General features: G+C 38.7%; 1 protein-coding gene across 3 annotated transcripts in view; it reads right to left on the reverse strand.

Moving 5' to 3' along the window:
• Positions 1 to 10,387, reverse strand: part of LOC122827837 (single-stranded DNA-binding protein 2) — a 59,019-nt gene extending 48,632 nt beyond the window's left edge. For all 3 annotated transcript variants that reach the window (XM_044110899.1, XM_044110897.1, XM_044110898.1), the window contains exon 1: positions 10,246 to 10,387. In XM_044110899.1, the coding sequence (XP_043966834.1) occupies positions 10,246 to 10,301 (56 nt within the window). In that variant the 5' untranslated portion in view covers positions 10,302 to 10,387. The remainder of the gene's footprint in view (positions 1 to 10,245) is intronic.
• Positions 10,388 to 13,623: the final 3,236 nt, after the last annotated feature.

The raw sequence follows: 13,623 nt of genomic DNA on the forward strand, positions 1-13,623 counted from the left end.
ATGGGATGATAAGATTGCGAACATCAACTTTCAAGCTGTGCCGAAGATTTAGGTGAGGACTTCAACAGGGTCATAGTGTAGTATTTTTCACGTGTTCCTAAGGACTTTGATGGTCTACCAGTATACCCTGTGTATTTAGTAAAAAATGCAACCTGTAAATAAAATTGCTCACCCTGGATTTCATGGAGGAGCATCAGATTAAGATACATTTAAAAACCATTTATCCTTTTCTTTTGCTATTTATAGATAAACGGATAAAAGGGTGTATGACTATTGTTGGACAGAAGCTTATAAAACACTCCAAGAAATTCTTCCACCTCAGCCGACAGAGAGCAGTTTAACTGAGCCTGCATGTTCACCGGCAGCTTTCTGTTTTGGGAGAATCTTCTCAGGTTACAGGAAGTCTCAGGGAGGGAGAGCATCCCTTACTGCGCCCTGGTCTTAGGGCAAAGCTGAACATGTTTGGAATCACCCTGGGCAACAAAAACACTTCCTGAGTAAACCACAGGAGCAAGCACTAACAAGAACAAAGCCAGATAGTGGTTTCCAGTCACGGTCAGCAGAACCTCGACCTCATGCATGGCACAAAGCTCTGAATCCTTTACTCCTCAAATATCTTTATCCCACTGCTAAACTTTGTACACTCACCACTACCAAAGATCATGTAAGAGAAAGAGCAAAGAAGAAGACAGAGATGAAAGAGGAAGTGACTGCATTTCTAATTAAAACAGGAGCTTTCAGGGACAAGCATGGGGTCCTGAGGGAGCAACGTGGTGTGATAAACTCACTCATCCATAAACCTCTTTTATTTCTTTTTCCTTTTTTTAAGGGTCGTGATGTAAAATTACGAGGATCCTGAGCTACCAGATTGAAACAGAATACTTCTGTCACATTTCACCTTAAAGACCACAACCCATTTTGCAGGTGTTTTAAACAAGGCACTGTGTTGCCTGCCGTCCTATTTTTCTGCCTGCGTCGATCCCAGCCTGTCTCCGTTTGGCTCAATAAAAAAAAGAGCCCCTGCTTTGATAGCACTTCTGTGGAAAGTTACATCTCTGACAATGGGGAAAAGAGGCAGACAGAGGGATGCTCGAGGATAAAAGAAGACTGATAAGTCATACATTAAGAAAGTTGTTTTCAACCAGTCATTGTTATAAAGGGGAAGCATATGAAGGCTTTTTTTTTTTTTTTTTTAGCTTTTCTTGTAATTCCAGACAAATGATAATCTGAGGCTCTTCAGCTGTAGTTTGAATTTTTGTACCCTCTCACAAAATATCAGAGCCAGTGAAAGACAACAACAGAGTGGTGACAGTTCCCCGTGTTCTCTCCACTGTTCACAAGCATCCCTAGAGAGCTGGAGAGGCTATTAACTGTGTAATAATTGCTGGATGTTGTAGTTTGCAATAACACAGAGGCAACGTGACAAGCAGAAGGGGATTTTTGAGGGCCCAAACATATAGGTAAAGTACCACTAGCTGACGCCCCAGAAGGGATTAGAAAGTTACACATAACACATACAGTATGCAGGCCATTAAAAGTCACAACAAACAGGTGTTACTGTATCTGGACCTTCACTCAGAGGCTGTTATTTTCAAAATAAAGCCATGTAGTTCTTCTGTATGGGATGCAGCAACTTATATAACAGAACTGAGCAAAATATAATAGACTTTACTGAGTACAACAAAACTATGGACACAAAAGAGAAAAAAAAATAAAATTCAAGAATGCAAATATGTACAATAAAAAATAGGAATAACGTGCAAAAATGACAAAATAGTTCAAAATATACACAGAAACTAACTTCAGACAGTGCATGTTCAACAGAGCAATTAGGATTTCTGTCCTAAGTTACAGGTTTTCCTTTTTAAATTACTTGTATCCAGATTTCAAACAAAATTTGACTCGGTTGATGTTTTTTTCTGTGATTTTGTCATCTGCATCTCCAGTAAGCCAAGCAACCATGTTACACACAGCAATCTGGGCCTATATACAAATGCACCGCTTGCAAAATTGTATTTAAGGCTGTGCCTATTATTTTATTGATGAAAAAAATCTGTGGTGTTCCTTAAAAATGTAACTGCCTCCTTTGAAAGACAATCTGTCTTGTCTTCTGCAGCTTCCTGTCTGCTGCCTCTGTCAAGTGGCCTGCGCTGCATACTGTGTTCAGACAGTTTTTATGGTGAGCTTGAGCAGCTGGAACAATAGACTCAGGATGCAGCAATTAGTTTTCATAATCCAGGACATCCACTATCATAATCCCATTGATCTAATTACATCAATATTTTTTTATTTCTTAAACTTTTCTTCAGAAGTAGCATTCACCTGTGTGTGAAACATAACCCTCGATGACCCCCTTCCACAGTATGCAGCTTGTGTTTATGCTGATTACATCAGTTAAGTTCAACAGCAGTGATTGGTCAACTCTATCCAAACTCTATTTCAATAACAAACATGGCTGACAGAACATTTTTTTGTTTTGTTTTTACATTTTAGTATGTGAGTAATTCAAGTAGAGTGTTGATAAATGGATGTTTTTGGCTCCTTGCAGAGTTTAAATGTTTAACATGGAACAAATTACCACCATAAATGCCAGATGCCAATATTGAGCAGACAGAAAAGACATAGCAATTGTACATTTTCTAAAGCTGCTGAATGATCTTATTGTATAACTAAAGCAATTTTTCACTGAATTTATGTTTGAACAATCTTTTAGACAAGAATGTGAGTCTATATCTGATTGTTTAAAGTGATTCCTGTCTGTTTTGTTGTGCAGACATTATGTTATGTAGCATACCATATCTGTTTTACTTTTGTATGGTTTCAGCACATTAAATGGTTCATGTGCAATCTTAGTGCAAAATATTTAAAATAAGTTTATAACTAGGGCTGCAACTAACGAAGGGTCTAGCAATAAATGTTCTGTGTGCATGAGAGGGTTCCCTCCAGTTAAGTCACTTTCCTCCCACAGTCCAAAAACTTTGCAAATAGGTTAATTAGTCTCTTTAAATTTTCCTTCAATGTGTGTGCATGGCTGTTGTCAGTCGCTGCATTACCTGAATCGTAAAATTTCACAATGCTTAAAGTGATAAGTTCAGATGAAAACATAGTTGAAGAGTGTCAAGTCACATGTATTTTTGTACACTAAAGATAAAACAGCGTCTGTTTTAGGTGATGTGTAGCCAGAAATTTCAATTGTCTTTTTAGCTGAGTTGTCTCAAATTAGAGCAGCAAATTAAAGCTGACCTGGAGCAGCTGCAGTTGGGACAAATGATCAGTCGCTGATCAGAGACTGCAGCATCATGAATGTCATCGGTGAGTGGCTGTAACACTGATCAAATACAGGGTGATGTTTTAATGTAGACAGCTTTGATTATATTACCTTTAAGTACCATTGGTATCAACAACGCCTAAAGTCAAATGACTTGCATTAGTATCGGGGAGAAGAAAATCCTAAATACAAAAAAATAAAATAAAAAACAGTTCCATATTGTTTTTCTAGAAATATATTTATCCTCTGGGTACAATATTGTATTTATGCAACCAATTGCATTCCTGTTTGTTCTAATGGGCACATCTGTGATAGTTTTCAGAGCCAATGAACAGCATACCAGTGTATGTGTGTATGCAGATTTATTTGTATTGTAGTTTTCCTGTAATGCGACTCACAGAGAAAGCCAGAGTGGCAGCCTTGAATTGCTTCTGTCAGATAAACGCTCCCAGCATGCACTGCTCTGCCTCAGTCTGCGAAGTACTGCATTGGCAGCCTACTAGAAAGATCCTGAGGTGTTTCAGTTGTGAAGTAGATGTGTGTGTAGAATGATGATCCTTACCTAAACCAACAATCCATTATCTTCACCAGACTGATGGACGGCAGATGAACTAGAAACTTAGCAAAACGACATATATTGTAATAATACTATAACTACAATTTAGCCATTTCACATACTGAATTAGAAAAACAAAGTGAAGAGTTTAATTTGGGAGGGTGGAGGGATTACACGGAGCAAGACGTCCTCTAATAAAAGTTCAGAAATAAAGACCCTCCAAGTATTCTTGTGTCTCCCAGGCAAAGTTTGCTTTTGGCTTCGTAGACACAGAGAAAGGAGGAAAAGAGGAATGTGCACTATGTGCTGCAATGCTGCTCAGTCAGGACCACAAACCCAGAGCTATGTGGAAAGTGTCCTCTGACAGCCAGTGACTGAAACCTACACTCATCGAACAACTGCAGTACACAGTCAGTGGTCGTGTACTGTCACTTCCACTCAAAATCAAATGCAGACCACAACACAGGTACAGACAGAGGAGGGGGGTGGGAGTGCCATCTGAACACTAAGGAAGGAGTTCTTTGGACACACAGGTGTGAAGACTGCCATATACTCCGTGATACGCTGACACAAACACATGCAGGCTGGTTAAAGTTGGATATCAAGGTTTCATGAAACATTAAGGGTGTTTTTTATTTACTTTACACAGGATAGAGGAGATATTGTTGCCTGCATTTTGGAAATAAAACTACAGTGAAAAGTACCAATATACAAATGGCGAGCCAAAGTTTGCTTATTTTGAGGATCCAAAAAAGATATGACTGACACAGTGGCAAATATGTACACATGTACGTATGTATGAATGTACGTACATACATATCTCATACATACATACATATCTCACACACCACCAATATAATGTACAGAAACCCATAAAGGCCAGCTGCTTTCACAGCTCTACATCTACATGGGCTAGATGCCAGAGCCCCTTGTCTACAGGGGTCCATTCTAAGGTCAATACGACAACACTGTAAACTAATGATCCAGCAAATTCCCTCATTCCCGCTCTGTCTCCTCCTCCTTCGTTTTCCTCAATCTGTTGCTACTCTCCATCTCTCCCGCTCTCCGATCCCCTGCTACGCCGCAGAAATGAGGAGCAACTGAGGTCTCAGCAGTGCCGGGCCTGCTCTGCTTCTCTGATACAGACCACAGATAAACAAGTCTGCTTGTTAACAGACAACAAAACTTTGCCTCACTTGATTCCCCCCCCCTTTTCATCTAATGTCTCCTTGCTGCCCATTCCTTTCTTCTCCTTTGTGGCTTTTGCACTAGCAGCCGATCGACCGTGACTTGTACGGTGAAATGTAAACACTGATAATGAGCTGACCTGCAGCAACATTACTTGAATTATTAACAAGGAAATTTATACATTATTTGCATAGTTTTTTCTTTCTCTCTCTCTTATTGTGAAATTTAAGGTGATATCAATAACTATATATGTAGGCAAATGCATATAAGACATTTATATACTTTTGATATATTAGGGTTATACACTTAATTATTCAATCAGTTTGTCATAATATGCTCACTCAAAGTGGGTAGAATAGGATATGAGTGCTGAACAGCATTATAAGTACATTGATTTTCATGTGGTCAAATTTTCCTAAGTTTTTTTTTTTTTTTTTTTTATCAAAGAAAATATTCAAAACCAAAATAAATATGGGGAAACAGAATTTCAAAGGTTTTTGAGCACTGTTGAAGAAACTTAAGCATACTCATGTTTTTATCTAAACTATTCTATCATACTCCGGTTATAAAGGTTACTTGTCCTGCTAAAAGGTAAAACCCAGTATCAGTCCTTTCCTTCCTTTAGTTCCCTTCATCTTCCCATCAACTCTGACGACTTTCTCTGCATCTTCTATACAAAACCACTCCCACAACATAATGCTGCCACCACCACATTTCACTGTGAGGGTGTTCATGGTGTCTTGCATATAACTCAAAAATGCTTTCATTTGGCCAGAGACGTCCATAAATCTTTTGCAGGTTTTCCCAAATTCCTAAATATGTTGGAATTTTTTTTTTTTCCACCAACATATACTTTTTTCATACTGCTTCTCAATAAAGGTCTGATCTGTGGAGTGCAGAACTACTACAACAGATTCTTCCACTGGAGAAATTTTGGCCAAACAAGAAACTAAAAGACGAGTTCGGCATATCACAAAAGAATGAACAGTGTCCATGTGCAAAAAAAAAAAACGTTTATGCTTTTTGCCTATTGCTTGATATTGCTGATGAAATATAAAATGTAAGTTGTCATCAATGTCAGTCGCACTGTTTTCTTTATAACACATACAGATGTTATTTGTCACAAACCCCATGATATGAAGTCATCGCTGTACAGATGTTCTGTATGTCTCTAAGCAACTTCTACAGAATAAGTGTCAGTTACTTCCAGAGAGTGTTCACAGGAAGTGTCTTTCTGGCCTGCAGCAAGCTCTCCATCACTGCCTCAGTCAGAACACGCAATAAGCCAGTGACAGAGCAGAACCCACTGTTCAGTCCTTTTTATATCGATTTAGAATAAAGAACTTGGCTAAAGGTCTGAGATGAATACTCAGTCACACTGTTTGCCTACTGGATTCAAAACACACAACAAATGACCAACAGTCATTAATCGTGCATTAATGTAGCCTTTTATAGACTTCTCCTTGGATTTTACCAAAACAGGAGACACAGAAGCATTTTAACACACACATACTGTATATATGTATGTCTAAAAATGACACTGTAGCTCGTGATTGACTTCCTCACAATCCAAACTTGGACATTTTGGACAAGCTTTCACAACCCTTCGAGTTCAGTCCTCAGTTCAGGAGGGTTGAACGCTTAGCCTCATCATTAAAACATCACCCAAAATAAAGAGAAAGGTGTAGTGATAGTCAGACCACAGGGAATCATAGAACTTCAAAATAACAGTAAAATGGCTATCTGTTCATATTCAAAGAAGCCAAAGGGTGATTTTTGATATTATAAAAATAAACATTTAAAACACCCTTGTCTATTTTAAGTCACCATCCTAATGGTAGTCAAAACTCACTGAGACACTGTCTGATTACCATCAATATTTCACCTGAAGCAAGCATGGATTATTAAAGTCTTTCCTCGGGAGAAAGAAATGATTCCAAATAGAATTTGCAAAAATAATTTAATCCCATGTTTCTTACATAAAGCAAAAACCATGATGTCCATATAAAATGAGTGCTTTCATAAGTGGACCTCAAAATTAACTGGGGTGTCCTTTTATACGTGTTAAACTTGAACCAGGCTATAATCAAACAAAAGACATAAACTGCAAAGTGGGAATCAGCTGCAAAATTTCTGCTCAAAGGAAAGGACCAGATGACTGCCGTGTGTTTGTATGCGAGCATAGTTTGGTCATTATGGTACACATTTTTTGTGAGTTCCCACACCTACTGTAGATGTGGGAACTTCACCTTAAAGTTGAACTGAAGACTCATGCCTGAACCACCAAAGTTATCGTACTATGCTGGGCTGCTTTTCTGTTCCTTGGTTTTGCAACATTGTGTTAAGAGCCTTCTGCGGGCAAGAAGTACGTCAAGCTGCGTGGGTTTGCAGGCAGGTACACCAGAAATGAGCAGAGAAATAAAGACACATCTAAGGCCATTCTGTCACTACTGACTTTTGTTGCAGACAATCGTACAGGTAAGTTCAGCGAGAAATAACTACTCAAGAACTTCACAGTGCTTAACACGGGTAGCACAATAGCCTCATTGGTCCACCAGAAAGTCGTAATATGAGCATTGTGGAAATTGCAGTCCTTAGAGTACAAGTTTTAATTCTATTAAATATCTCATTATGCAATGACATAATTAAGATACTTATTCATTATTTTTACCTAAAAAGAGTATGATGAATGAATCAGAACTGTGAGTTATGTGTAAACTTATAACAAGTTCATGTTAAGGGTAAACTGGCACAACATCAATGATAATCAGCCTGGTCAAATTCCCTTCAATTACTGGTCTTACACACCATCCACCCTGTCAGAAAGGTTAATTTACTGCCTTAATCTTTTATCAACAAACTCTCTTAAGTTGTCAAGTTTACTCTATCCTTCCTTTAGTTGTAAATCACCAAGTGGATTATACAAGTCTTTAAGAGGTTTAAAAACAACTACAAAAATTGCATTTCAGGCAAATACAAACAAACCCAAGCCTGGCGATTGTCTTTATTCAGTTTTGTTCGATTCTCATCCCCCTTCAGTGCTCCGTCTAGGATTTCCACCATTGTACTTGTTAGGATTTCTACCAGGCCAATCATTGAACAGAAGGAAAAGTTGTGAACGATTGATGTTAATTTTCTGTGCTCTTTTTGAATTGCAGTCCACCTCTGGTTGTAGTCTGGAAATGATTGAGGAGGAAGTGAATAAGCTCATTCAGTCTGGGTTGGCCACATTTCCAAATACTAAGCAATTAAAATCAGGGCAAGAGGAATGTTTTAAGATATTTTAGATATGATCCAACTCCCTACGAGATTGTTTACACTTTAGTGCATGTGCAATTTCTGGTGAGTTGTCTTAAGGTGATGCATTACATATATTACTGCCAAATGATGGCAACTGCATAAAATCAAATTAAATCATTTAAAACTTCAACGCAGTTCACGGCTCCAGCAAGCAATAGGTCCAAACAATGATTTTGTACAAAATAAGCCTAGAACCATGTGCTGTTATTTAGCAGGCTAATAAACTCTAAAGTTTCTACAGACTTCAATATGAAAATATTTGTTTCTCCACAACTTAAACCAAGGGTGCCCAAAGTGGAACCCTTGGGCCATTCGTGGTGCTTTGACTGAATTTGTGCAGCGATCTCAAACTACAATTCAAGAGTGATACAGAATTGACCCATCCAGCACAGCCACTCGATACAGATGGAGACCTTTTATTTGTAATAATAGTAAAATTATGGGAAATGTTAAGTGTGACACAAATATTAATAAATATTTTTAATAACCAAGTTTTTTATAATAAGTAGAACCATATTTATTCAGTGAAATTTAATGAAAAGCTGACTTTGCTGCACCAAGCTTTTATCTGATTTATTAAACTTAGCTAACCATGGCTAACATTTTGAAAGAAAGTGATCTGAGATGCCTTTCTTTTAATACAAAATCATTTTTTACTTTTGGGATCTATATCTATATATTATATCTGACTCTAGCTCACAGAGTCAGATATAATACATCAGTGTAGGTTAAGTATGCATAATAACAATAAACATTCTTTTATATGAGCAACTTTAAGAACTACAATACAAATAGCTGAATGCAGGGGCACTTACATAAAGTTTTCCAAAAGGTGAACTGAGGAAAGAGGGCACTAAAAACTTCAGGTTGGTATACTAAACCCAGTGATTTTATGATGCTGTAAAAGATGGTAGAGAGCAGAGCTGCGATGGCGTGATAGCTATTAAAAAGTTTACATGCTACACAGAAAAAGACATAAAGAATAAATACTTATATGAATAACTCACCAATAAAGCAAAGTTAAAAAAAACAAAAAACTCACTGAACAATTTTCTAAAATTAGAGGTGACAATTGGGTAATTTACAACATATGCAAAGAAGAAAAAAATAAATAAAAAAAAATTTCAAGTTTACGTTTATCACTCTCATGAACAGATGTTTAAATTGTCAAGTTCGCCTTTTTACTGAAGCTGCAATAAAAGCTCCTGTCTGTTGGGCATCCTGGGTCCAACTCAATTTGAAGATAATTAAGCACGGCTCATACGTGACAAACACAAACATCATTTCACATATTTTCAGGACAGCCTAACAGAACTACATCTCAGTCCGATGCCACACATTTCACCCATCGCTGCAGGTGAACTGACCGGCGTTGTCTTAGCGAAGCGACCCCCGAAGAGCCACACAAGCGGCTTCTCGGAGCCAAACGCTCCGACTTTGTCTTTGCTCTAGTCGACTGTGAGCGAGCAGAGTTTCGCTCCGCATGCTTACAAATAAACTATTTATGCAGCTACCATCAAATCCATACCAGTGTCGCAATGCAAAAATACACCACATATAAATATTACCAATACATGTTAGATTAAACATGCGGAGGAAAGCAAAGGCGTCACAAAGAAGGACGCTGCTCGATTTCAATTAAAAAACGTCTTGGAATAAATACATTTAGAAAACCCTGAAGCTTAAACTAAAGACGGCTTTCTAACCTTCCATCCCTACCACCATCTTGACCGCCTGACAAAATGTCTATATTTTCTTAAATAAAGGAAGCAGTGAACTTTCCAGGGCTTGCAGAGCGCTGGGCACAGAGCTCCGTGCAACTGAGTGAGTCTCCTTGCGCCCTCCCCTGCCGCAGCTCAGTGTGTGACTGCCCCCCGGCCGCTCATCAACTTCCCTCACAGCCGCTGTTTCCTCCCCCATAAATAAAACTTACTTTTCTCTGGCTTGGCTGTCGGACGGCACGTTGCTGCTCTTGCCTTTGGCGTACATGCTTACAGAGAGCCTCCGATTGTCACGCACCTGTCAACCCATCACAACCTCCTTGGGCACAGCCCCGTCACCATAGCGACACAAGCAGCGTCGACTCCCATTGGATGTCCCGCTGTGCAGGACCGCCCGCTCGCCAAACAACCACCGCTGATTGACAGTTTTAGCCCCGCCCACTTCAAATTAACCCCACCTCTCTCTCTCTCTCTCTCTCTCTCTCTCTCTGTCTCTCTTTCTCTTTCTGTTCCTCTGTCTCTCTCCTTTTTTCCTCTCCAGCCTGTAGATCTGTGTCTCTTTCTGTTCGTCTGTCAGCATCTCTCCCATTCCTTCAGTGACTGGAAGGGCTTTACCGACATATAGAATCCGGCACACATGTACTTCTAGAAAACATGCTCACAGACACACATCTGCAGTACCTCCCTCATATTCTTCACTCTTAGCCGAGTGGGGGATTTGAAACCGTCCAACAAGGATTTTGAACGACTGGCTTTGGCTGTTCCCTTTATAGTCAATCACACCCTCTGCTGACACACACACACATGCACGCACACACAGCACAAACGGCACATTTCCATTATTGTTTTACACACAAGTGTAAGGTCATCCATTAAAGTGCGGAGCATGGTAGGAACCAGACAGAAAAAGCGTAGTTTATATATTGCTGCTGCAGTGTGAATGGATTCTGGTCAGTTCCAACCTCCCTTTTGCCAATTTGTACCCCTACTTTGTTCCCACATGTTGCAGTTTGTTGTCATCATTGCTTCATCCATTTCAGGTTGATTTCAAATAAAAAAATAGAAATTTAATGTTGTAAATTGCGCCACGTCGAAATCCTCGCCGTAACACTGTGCTGTGCTCTGGCTACACACTACTTACTGTTTGATGGTTCATGAGATGCACCATTAAGCTATTTCAGAAAACTGGTTGATCACTGACTGGTTGAAAGCTTCATATGCTTATCTTCACTGGAGAAAGTTAAGGACTCACCTAGGAGAAGTTTCCAATTCAAAATTTCATTGAAATGTATATACTTGCTTTACATGTTATAAAAACTTGTTCAAACATTTTGCATGTTAAGACTTGTGCAATGACCTTAAGCATACATGTTGTGGTTGATGAGACTATGCAGCAGATACCAACACAATAAATTTTGATCAACATGATGACAAAAGCAACTGAAAATGTAGGAAATGTGCAGGAGAGAATTATACGGTATCACTCTCATGGAGGTACCATCATAGCATTTGCAACTTGTGCAAAAAATTGAGAAGCACCATTTTTTATGAATTTAAATGACACAATAGTTTACAGATTGAACAAGTACTTTTGAGAATTTAAATTCTGATCTAATAAAAAAATAATAAAAAAATGACCAGAGCGAGTAAGAAAATGTACCTGAGCTTTTTCCATTGGGTGGAGAATACACCTGCATCTATGGTTCTCATTGTTCCAGACAGGGTGAGGAGCTCCGTCATTTGGGAGGTCTCAGACCAGAGCAGTTGCTTCTAGACACTGAAAGATGTCATTTGATGTGTTTCAGGTATAGAATCAGATCAGAATGATTCCTGGATGCCTTTGTGTAGAGGTTTGGAAGGACTTTATTAGGATTGTGGCCAAGCAACACCTTGGGTTCCCCAGGAATGAGTGACGGGGGGAAAGGAGAGCTGGACTCTTCCTCCTTGACCTGTTACCCCCACGTCCCGATCTCAGTTAAGGGGAAGATAGTTGATGAGCAATACACCAATTGCCTTACAACAATCTAACGTCTCCAGAACCAGTGGTGTGGGTGTGCTTTCTGATATGGAGCATCAAGTGCTGTGTCATGCTCCTGTCCATTTTGGCCGTTAACAGACAAGACAGTTCACTCTGCTTCCAAAATGTACTCAAAATAGTTCATCCAAGAAAAAAAGACACAGGAGAGAAAGATGAGCAGAAAAACTTAGTTTGATGCCATTCAAATGTTGTGAGCAAGACAGAAGTGAGTTCCGGAAAGACACAGATTGTTGCAGTGTGATTGTGTGTGTGCGTGCACTAAGGGTACAGCACAGGGGCAGCAGTGTTTATGCTTACGCAATGCTCCTGCGATGTGACCTAGTTGGAGTGGATGTATGCTGCCTCATTCCCTCCTGTTTTCTCTCTCTGTGCCTGTCTCTCCCTCTTCCCCTTAATGTCTCATCCATTTTTTTCCTTGACTGAAACATATCATGTTCTGTTTTCACCTCTCTTTGTTTCACCCCTCTTCCTCCTCCTCAAACATGCAAGAGCAACCCCCAAAACGCAACCCCGGAAAAAAAATAAAACAATAAAAAAAATGTTGTGTTTCAGTCGAGCAAAACTTTTGGTTTTGGGATTAGTCCCTGAGGGTCTATCACCATGACAACCAATCAGAGGTGATAAGCTTGAGTTTCAGAGGACGGAGGAGGAGAGCAGGCGTAACAGAACAAACTGAACTGAAATATAAAGAAAATATAGAGGTTATTAGGTCATCTTTGGGAAAATATGTCATAGGACGATAGATAGATAGATAGATAGATAGATAGATAGATAGATAGATAGATAGATAGATAGATAGATAGATAGATAGATAGATAGATAGATAGATAGATAGATAGATAGATAGATAGATAGATAGATAGATAGATAGATAGATAGATGAATGATAGATAGATAGATAGATAGATAGATAGATAGATAGATAGATAGATAGATAGATAGATAGATGAATGAATATAGATAGATAGATAGATAGATAGATAGATAGATAGATAGATAGATAGATAGATAGATAGATAGATAGATAGATAGATAGATAGATAGATAGATAGATAGATAGATAGATAGATAGATAGATAGATAGATAGATAAAAACTCAGTAAACTGTGATTCATATTCTTATTTGTTGAGAATAAATCTAATGGTCAAATTCAGTTGTTTGTTAGGAATTTCCTGTTAGATATTTATTCCTTTGTCTTTTCAGTTTTAGTGTCCTACCTAATGTTTTTTGAAATGCAGTGGAACCATCTACTGCAGGCGATTTTGTGTTGACCATATGTCAAGTTTTGCTGACAGGAGGACATTCTGTGCCAACCTTAAGAACAAAATAATTAAAGTAAATTCTTAGGTTTTCCTGAAAGTCTACTACAGTCATCTCAAACTTGCAGCTCCAGAGTTATGTGTTGTTCTTTGACCTCTCCGCTGTAGCGCTTAAAAAAAATCAAATTAGAAAAGTTTTTAATTATAAAGGCAATAAAAAAGGGTCGTTATACGTTTTGTGATATATCTGCATCAAAACTTTGCAACAGAAGGGTAGCAATGGTAAAAGGCT

The sequence above is a fragment of the Gambusia affinis genome, linkage group LG03, assembly GCF_019740435.1.
Source record: "Gambusia affinis linkage group LG03, SWU_Gaff_1.0, whole genome shotgun sequence".
Lineage (NCBI taxonomy): Eukaryota > Metazoa > Chordata > Actinopteri > Cyprinodontiformes > Poeciliidae > Gambusia > Gambusia affinis.